General features: G+C 31.0%; 1 protein-coding gene and 1 long non-coding RNA gene across 5 annotated transcripts in view; both read right to left on the reverse strand.

Moving 5' to 3' along the window:
* Positions 1-7,153, reverse strand: part of LOC109540507 (oxysterol-binding protein-related protein 9) — a 25,501-nt gene extending 18,348 nt beyond the window's left edge. For 2 of the 4 annotated variants that reach the window (XM_019908921.2, XM_019908920.2), the window contains exons 1-7: positions 6,903-7,153; positions 2,135-2,335; positions 1,726-1,827; positions 1,491-1,568; positions 1,128-1,178; positions 334-433; positions 6-95 (exon numbers count right to left, since the gene is read on the reverse strand). In XM_019908921.2, the coding sequence (XP_019764480.2) occupies positions 6-95; positions 334-433; positions 1,128-1,178; positions 1,491-1,568; positions 1,726-1,827; positions 2,135-2,335; positions 6,903-7,010 (730 nt within the window). In that variant the 5' untranslated portion in view covers positions 7,011-7,153. Of the gene's footprint in view, positions 1-5; positions 96-333; positions 434-1,127; positions 1,179-1,490; positions 1,569-1,725; positions 1,828-2,134; positions 2,336-6,339; positions 6,360-6,902 lie in introns of those variants that run through there. The other 2 variants (XM_019908922.2, XM_019908923.2) reach the window with 2 other exon arrangements.
* LOC125504825 lies at positions 5,061-6,331 on the reverse strand. The gene is made up of 2 exons (XR_007281725.1): positions 5,925-6,331; positions 5,061-5,863 (listed from the first exon to the last, which is right to left on the reverse strand). It is a non-coding gene; the product is annotated as an uncharacterized LOC125504825 (long non-coding RNA).
* Positions 7,154-9,380: the final 2,227 nt, after the last annotated feature.

The raw sequence follows: 9,380 nt of genomic DNA on the forward strand, positions 1-9,380 counted from the left end.
CTTACGTATTGTTCTAATTTTTCTCCGTCCATCTTCCATGCATTCAGAACCCAGTTCGATTCCTTGTTGAATAACAGCTTCCCCAGGAACCACATCTAAAAATGGAAATACGAGATCGCTACTTAGAAAAAATATCTGGGAAAATACTGGTATATATACTCGTCTGAATCGTCATTATAATTATGCAATATACATATTTCATAAAATGTAACTATACGTATGATCTGTCGACCTAATTTAAAACACGATAAACAAATTTAGGATGCTTCTCATAAAATTTAAATTAAACAGTTTACCTACTCTATAGCATTATGGCTCACTTTCTCATCTTACCCAAAGGATATAATATGAACATACCATCATGAATCGAAGAGACACTGTTTGATTTTCCGGGTATTGGATGGTAAATACCATTGATGGGATGTGCGGTATTCTAAAATAATAATAGTTACCCCAAATTAATCATTTATATAAAAAAATATTCTCATTTTTATTCAACTAAGGTCTAGAACTGAGTAAATTCGGAGAAGTATTTTAGTAGGTTAGAAAATATTCTATTTGTAATTCTTGCTAAAAAATTGCGTATTTTGCAAGAGTGCAAAAACGTCGGTTACACGCTGTCGGTATTTAAGTCATTATTTTAATTTTTTTAACACATGTTCATTACTTTAGGATAACTCTTTCACCGTAATATAAATCAGGCCAATTTCTACTCGCATTATCAAACTACGATTGATATAATGTCAACAATCAAATGAAAAACAACTTGTTTGAGCGTTTTTTGATCTAATGTGCCAAAATAAATTTAAGTTTAAAAAATTGTACCATTTTATTGTAGTTTTCAAATGCATTTTGATACAGATCTGAATCATTTGTTACTTTCAGTAACACCATATAATTTTTACCCAATTTATTTTCAATATTTACTATTTACCAGGCTTTCGTCTTTGTGTAATTATTGTTACACTTTTGCAAGTTTGCCTGTCCATAATACTGTTCGATATTATTAGTCAAGTTGTCAGTTTAACAAAATCTTTCAAAATAAAATATGGTTAAGTAATTAAAACAAAGGCAACTGATTAGTTTTAAAAAATAAAGGAAAAACTACATTTACAATAGAAACTAACCTTTGCAATTTGAAGCAGGACTATGGAATGCTTGATGTTATCCAGCATTACCTGTAAAAATATATTCTCACAATATAAATATATAATATCGTCATTGCTAATGAATTATAGCATTTTAGGATTTTTGTAAGCTTTTATCTTATTATTTTCAAAACCTTTTTCCGGGGGTACGCCTCCGGAGTACAATCGCATCAACCGTATCATCATCGTACAAACGTATCAAAAGATCCCTCAAAGATCGGAAAAAAATCCCGTTTATTTAGAATTATCGGACACAAAAAAGTTTTCAATTGTATGTCAATTATGGTTCGTGAAATAAAACAGAGTAATTGGGTTGGTAAAAAGATAATTTATAAAACTTACATTTGCATGCTCCAAGATTGTCTCGCATTTCGTCTTTTCATCAAGGTCGGTGAATGAAATTATTCTCTCTTCCAATTGCTGGAAAAAATAAATATAATTGGTGTTGAGTTTATTGGCGAACGCGATAATTGCTGAAAGCCGAGGTGCTTGGATTAATCGTTCAATCTATTAATCTTTCCACAAAATACACAAAACTAAAACTTATATTTATTGCGAAACTAAGTATATTGCTAACCTTAGTTTGTTCAATCATAAGTTGTAGATATGCATCAGCTTCCGAAACTTTATTATCCAGATCCTTAATTGTAGGCGACACATGAAATGAATCCCACTTTGTCTGAAAAAAAAACATTACCATTTAATTACTTTTTTTGACCTATTAAAATCTATCAACTTAAAAATAAAAATTCTGAAAATTAGAATATCCACCTATAAATGATTTTTGTTTGAAAATGTTTTGATATGTGAGGAGACTAAAATGTTATATTCATTTAGTTTTATATATTTTTTCATTTAGTTTTATGAATTAGCGGTGCAAAAACTATATTGCCATGATATGTTTATATATATCTCAACGGCAAGTAGCAGAAACAATGATAAATATACAAACTTGTGTCTTAAACAGTGAAATTAAGGACACCTACTCGACTGGCATGTCTAATAATCGTGTCTTCCAACGCTTGCACCCATTTATGCCGTTCTTCGGCATCCCTTGCTTGAAAATGAAATGTTTTGTGATCGACTGTAATGGTGAAAGTGCTGTCATCTTCATCATCGATTCCTATTATAGCACCTTTTAATCGAACACATCCCCTTCGAACTCCTCGCATCATTTTTTCTTTTGACTGAAACAAAAATATTCATATAAAAAACGGTGACTTCTTTACGCTGTAACATAAATGTAGTTGCTAGCTCCACTTCAGCTCGATTTCTCTTGTAATTCAGATATACTTTTGGGACTGTTTCTGCAAAACATTGGATATGGCTAACTAAATTTTAATATTCATTCAAGGACTACCATTAATCTCGCATGTTATCTTGCGAGGAATCAGTGATTGGTGAATAATGGAATGATGAATAATTTGGAAGACATTAAAAGCTCAGCTCAATACTGAGATAAATGAATAAACTGAAACAAACATTAAAAAAACAATTAGAAGTAATGTTTGCCAAACAAGGAAATATTTAAAGACTAAACTGGAACCATTTCTAGATTATTAATTTACGTCTAATACAAGTAAAATATACAATATCCACCAGATTAATATTCAAGTCTAAAAGGGCTGCACCTTACCACTACCTAGTGATCAATTACAACCAACTCCATGAATTCAACTCTCCCACCCCGAACATACGAAAGTTTAATTTTTCAAAATAAAAGCGCAGTTTTGTAATGTGCGTTAATATTAATAATTTATATGCTTCATTTGCATTATAGAAAAATGTACAGGAGTATATATATATATATATAAATACTATACTTTCCTAATAAAAGCTCTCTTAGAGGATGGTTTCGTGTTAGTTGTGCAGCTTAGCTTGATCACTAATATAGTTTATCGAAATATTATACTACTTTCGTAATAAGCATATTAAATAATTTATTTCTAAGTGCAGATAGTGATACATTTATAAAAATGGCCAACATAACATTAACAGTAGCTCACTACATTAACGACCACATCCAAAGAATAGGAGGCTAGTTTTTGGTCCAACGTAATGAATTTTTATTAAATAACAATTATTAATCTGCCATTTTTCGAATGGATTTTCCTATAAATTGATAATTTACAATGAGTAAATATTGTACATTGCAATTTGTTTACACACAAGTCTTGGCAGCCCTGTAAATTACACTGAGCGAATGTAACTGCAATGGAATTAAGTTTAGCTAGTCAAATTTATTTTTAAGCAATCATCAGTGAAGATTTAAATAGCTAAAGCTATTATCGTTTTAATCACTTTATCCACGGAACTTGAATGAAGGTAAACTTAGTCCGGAAATATGCTTTTATACAAAATCTTATGATATCTTTGATATGATGACATGACATCATACAATGATGTGTGATTCTAAAATATTCTAATCAATGAAAAGTTCCCAGATTCTAAAAAATATACATTTTATACATTTTTTGTTTGGCGCATTTATACTTTAGATCCAAGAGTAGCCGATTTATTTCTAATGGAGAATCCATGGCCAACAGTAAGAATCGTTCTATTGTATTCTGTTCTATACATTACATACATACATTAAACCCTTATATTTATCCAGGTAGAAATGTTTAGTAACTGCGTCGATTGATCGTCTGCGATTCTAATAACATCTCAACTTTGCATTTGAGGTTGCAAAAACATCGTTTTATTTGAAATTAGCATATCATTTTGTACACATTTCCGAGATCGCTATTCTTTTTTCCAATTTCAATTATTTTAATGCATCCGAAATTAAAAACGTGTTTAAATTGTATGTTAAAGAACTTATTCATTAGCAGACAGCAAGTCGAATGGGTGATTGCTTGTAACCTTATAAATTACCCTTTATTTACGCCTATATTGTTCATGACATTACATTTTCACAATTATACAAAACGCAAGTACTCAGTAATTTAAAATATCCACTTGTCTGTAACCTGCAAAATTATATATATCTCAATTAATTTCATTATCATACTATTCATACTAGAGTGCTACGTTACGTCCTATGTGTAATTTTTTAATTACTGTTAATTAACTTATTTCAATAGTCGATTTGACAGAATACATATTCACATTAGAAAAAAACACTCGCTCATCTGAATAATCAGGAATCGAATTAGTGCAATTATTATTCAAATCCACACTTTTTTCTGCATAAATTTGAACTTTTTAAACTCTCAGATTCTACTTTATTTACTTAGTTAATTTGACGATATATTCATTGTACAAGGGGTTTACAGCCATTAATTCTAAACGATATAACTCACAACGTATTCTTTTTGTAAAAAGATTTACGTTTGGATTTGTTTCCATATATAATCTAGATTATTGCTTCAGCTGTAGAATAATTTTCTCTTTATCCCTTCTAAAAAGCAATGAGCCGTAAAAATGTACGATACAACCTTATCGGAATTTTTCATGTATGAACATTGTACCTATCAAGCATAAACAATTTAAATAGCTAAAATAGCTGCTGGTGACATGTACGAAAAACTCCTTACAAAACTTCGACGTTTATAAAACTACATGCGTACATTATGGGCTTAGTTACAAGTTTTTCGAAGGTAAACGCGTAATGAGAATTAAACAAGCATGTTAAATAGATCATTCCTGCTCACTATGAAGAGAAGAGTATAAGAAGATATAAAACTAATAAATTAAGTACATATAACGTAAAAAAAACTCGGCAAATATTTAGTTGACTAAGAATTATTTGATTGAAGTTCAGATACAACTCATAGGTAACAAATAATGGATGCGAATAATAAATTAATTCAGACCTTGCGTTAATTTTGGGCCACTCTTTCGATGTCAACTTTTGTAGTTAATGGTGAAAAAATTATAGTTGTTTCAGTTAATTGAGAAAAAAATATATTTACCTACTGTTTAAGGAATTTAACATTCATCAGTTTTGTGCTTATGAAAATCAAGATCTATCATTTGGAACAGAAGGCAGCAAAATTTACATAATAGTGAAAACGGAAAACTCGAATTTGTACTCAAATAAAGTGTTTTTTGTTTATCTAAAGCAAACATCTCAAAAAATACTTTGATTAATAACGACTATTGCCCAAACCCAAACTAAAATATTTTACAACCATCGATTTTTCATCCACCATTCGAAACCATGATATTTCTATCATTAATGTTATTTTTGATTTGCTGACTTCTCAGGCGAATCATTATCGAATGTTTAAGAGACATTCTGTATATGAAAAAACATCCATATTGCACTCGTTTGTCCGACGTCATCAATTAAAAATGTATCCATCGCTTTGGTACATGCTCGACATAGTGAACAACCATATAAACTAAGTACGTTTACGAAACATTATTCATCCATTAAATAAAAATGAGAAGGCGTTTAACTCATGTTTGAGGCAAATTATCCGTGCTGTTATGCTGCAAATATGCTGCACTCGGTGAATATCATGCTCGGAAGGTTTAACAAAGTGGTTTAGAACCAATAACAAATAAAAAAAATCCAAAACTTTCTAGTTTTCAATTCCCGTATTTAATAAACAATAATTTTCCATTCAGTCCCATATCATTGAATCACATTAACCGTCGTTATTCAGTCGAATAAAATGCAACATTTACATAACACTCAGCTGCGCCTGAGTATTAGTTTTTCTAAGTATGATTTTTTTCTCGTGGATTGAAAGCATGTTAATCACCTTAAATAAATAATTAATTACATAAGCTATTATAATTGGCAAAAGTGAATTTTTCCTAGACTTGCACTGTTTTCATTACAGCTAAGATACAAAAAAGCACTCCCAGTTCGAATAAAATGCGGTATTTTATCTTCAAATAGTCAATAATGTCAGACGAAATAAGTGTTTTTGATTTAGGTAATTGATTTATGCACAATGAATTACCTTGAAGGTGTTTATCTCTCTCACAGTCAAAAAACAAATAACTAACTTTTTCCGCCGAGATATATTTTAACAAAATTAGTAAAAGTAAAAGTATATAGAGACCAATTTTAATTCCCAAAATTTATTTTTTTGTTGCGTACGCCAAAAGTTAATGCGTTTAAAATAAGCAATATCTAGAAATTTTCAATGTTAACCGTAACTGGACTGTTGGTGACAAATTGACAATGAAGATATAAATTGCATTTCAGAAAAACTTAAATTTACTAGCTTACCAATAGGATGCAATACAGATATCCAGTTTGTTAAATGACTGCAAAGTCGGGGTTAAACAACAATCAATTGAAAAAATTCAATTGAAATCGTTGCAAATTTATTTGTTTCTGTTTTTTTGTTTTGTTTAGAATAAGTAGGTACTATAAAGAAATTATTTCAATTTTTGTTGGCTTCAGTGCAAATGGCAACTTGACTAGTTAATTAAATGTATGTACCTTGTAACTTGTAAAAGTACTACCTATGTCTGAGATAAGACAAAAAAAGACCTATAACTACATATGTTAACAATGTTCTTGGCTAATATTTAAAGCCACAAACCTGTTTACACTTTAAATTGGGGTTATCTGGCTTGGACTTTAATATTTATTTTGTGATTTTTCTTTTGTTGGTTTGGTGCATTTTCGGTGCATCATTAAGTTACCACAAACTATACATTCATGTGAAGTGAATATTGTACGGAAACAGTATCACCCATGCAAATAAAATCGTGTAGAAACAGCCCCATTTGTGAGACTTCTTCATTTGTAGGTTACGGAAGTCAGAGAGCAACAATTGCACTTACCGTATAATAGGAGAGTAATCCAGAGTTGTCGTCTAGCACGAACCACCGGTATTGCCATCCTTTCATAACATTGGTCCATTTACTTAGAGAACCTTCCATTACTGCCATGTTACATTAAAATTATTATAAATTAGCAAGTGCCTCGCATAACATACTCAAAATAGTTTGTGTTTGCTAAATAAACGTCAGCCAAATGTCAACAGTCAACACCGCCATTATAAATTTGTCACATTGATCCAATCAAGCTTTAGAGGATTCATTTATTACCCCCAACAAGATCACATCTTTTTTCTCAGCTACGGCCCATGATGAGGAAAAGAGACAGCTAGATGCCTAGTTCGAATTGGCTTATGAGAATCGTCTGACGGTGTATTGTTGGTTGACGGTCGGCTTATATAAGGTCTATTTCAAAAGTGCACCGTTTTTTTTTAATCTAAGTTTTCAAAATTATTGAAAAAAGTTGTAATTTGGTAGTGACGGTGATATTAATTAGTAAACCATGTCCTTTGATACTTCGGACAGCATTATATTTTGCTGCGAAATGATTGCGTTATTAATAAAAAAATAAACGGGAAGCAGGGACAAAAGTAAAATCAAACATAAGAGGCAAAGAAGAAACACAATATTGTTTAGCAAAAATGTGGAAAAATTATTTACAGTGAACACCCAAAGAAAGGAAAACTTAGAAATTAATCTTGAGTATCTTAGAGAATCGCATTCACAACTTATAAGTTCACATTTCTCTAAATGCTATAAAGCTCTACATTTACTTGTTACCTTTCATTCGTGATTGCAGCCTCAAGTATTTGATTAAGTTTAAGTAAATTATAGTCTATCAATCCTGTGCCTAAATGATAAAGTTAACTACTTGCAAAGGTTTCGGTTTTTGCAAATATCTCAGAATCAAGCGAGCGAAACTGCAAATAATTTTTTTTTGTTGTCCCTAAAGATTCATCTACACCTCGTTCCGAATGGTGATGTTAACTCTTAATAACCCTGTTGTGTGTAATAATGAGATCCGTTTTTTCAAAAGTTCATACGCGAACTATTTCGTGTTATAACATAACATAACATAACATATATTATAATGAAAGTGATTTTATTTATTAAATTATTAACATCGAAAAAGTTGTGGATTTGAAACAACATTACCTATACCTGCCGAATGATGCTAAAATAGCTGCGGATATTTAGAGAATACTTACAGCAAATTTAGTTTTCATTCTTATCGTTAATTTTAATTCTTACTTGCGAAAACAAGATATCATGGCAAAATTAATTTGCACTCAATCTCGAAAAATTGACATTCTCGTCTTTTTGGTAAGTTTATAGCCAATTTGGATGGACTCTCAACTTGATTGTAGCAACAGTTATTTGAGACAAAGAGCTAAAAAACGTTGAACCATCTGAAGGAATTTCAGTTTTTTTACTTTGATTTGCTCTTTTAGGAAAATCAGAGGAATAAAATGCTAATTTTAGCATTGAATTTTTAGCAGTATGCACCGCCATTAGTAACGAAAAATATTATATGAAATATTAAAGCATTTTGTTCCAAATCAATTAAAAAGGTGACTGCGGGAGCAAAATATATTACATATAGATACTGATAGCAAGCATGTGCAATCACGATTAGATCCGATGAAAGATATGCTATGTTCCAAGATCTCCTGGATGTACCTCTGAGAATGATGATCTCTCTTGAATTATTACCAGATTCGTTCAGACCTCCAAATAAATTCCCCCCCAAAACCCCAGTATTGAGCCAACACGGAAAGCCAGTTGTTAAACCATGCATGCTCTATTGTATCTTCCTCCTGATTCTCTTCAGATTAATACTTGGGTATCGGAATATTTTAATCCCACTGTGACCTTCCTTGGGCACTTGACCAAAAAATCCTAACTTGCTTGTGGGGTATGGTTAAGAAAGGATCTTTTGCGACGCATTTGCATGCAACATATTTCATTTAATCCGAATTTATCAAGCTTCTTACTGTTTTGGAGAAAATTGCAACATTTCGGGCACTTTGAATTCGTTTTTTATTTTATCTCATTTCCGATAAAAACCCGATTTTTTTTAAACTCACAGTTTTATAAAACGCTGGTCCATTTGGTTTGAGGAGTAAAAGGTCCTGCAAAAAGTAGTAACGCGTTGAACTTTCGAGTAATGGCTGGTAAAAGCCCAATTATTTAAATAAACTAATTAACAACACATCATTAGCCAATCAAAATTAGATACGTTTGAATACATAAAAGGGATGTTTATTGATTTTGTTCGAAATTCGATTATAAGTTCGGATTTCTACTAGTAAACTGCTGCGGTGCTTTTAATGGATTTGGGTCTGTGACGAATTTATAGCCAGGCGATTTGAAACACGTGAAAATTTTTTTAATTTACTAAAAAAATGCGCAATTTTCGTAATTTGTTAGACCTAGTGTATTAACCCAATAATGCAAAATATCAGTTTTGAAATTTGATAT

Source organism: Dendroctonus ponderosae, unplaced genomic scaffold, assembly GCF_020466585.1.
Source record: "Dendroctonus ponderosae isolate FM_Combo_2020 unplaced genomic scaffold, Dpon_F_20191213v2 Dpon_F_20191213_6, whole genome shotgun sequence".
NCBI lineage: Eukaryota > Metazoa > Arthropoda > Insecta > Coleoptera > Curculionidae > Dendroctonus > Dendroctonus ponderosae.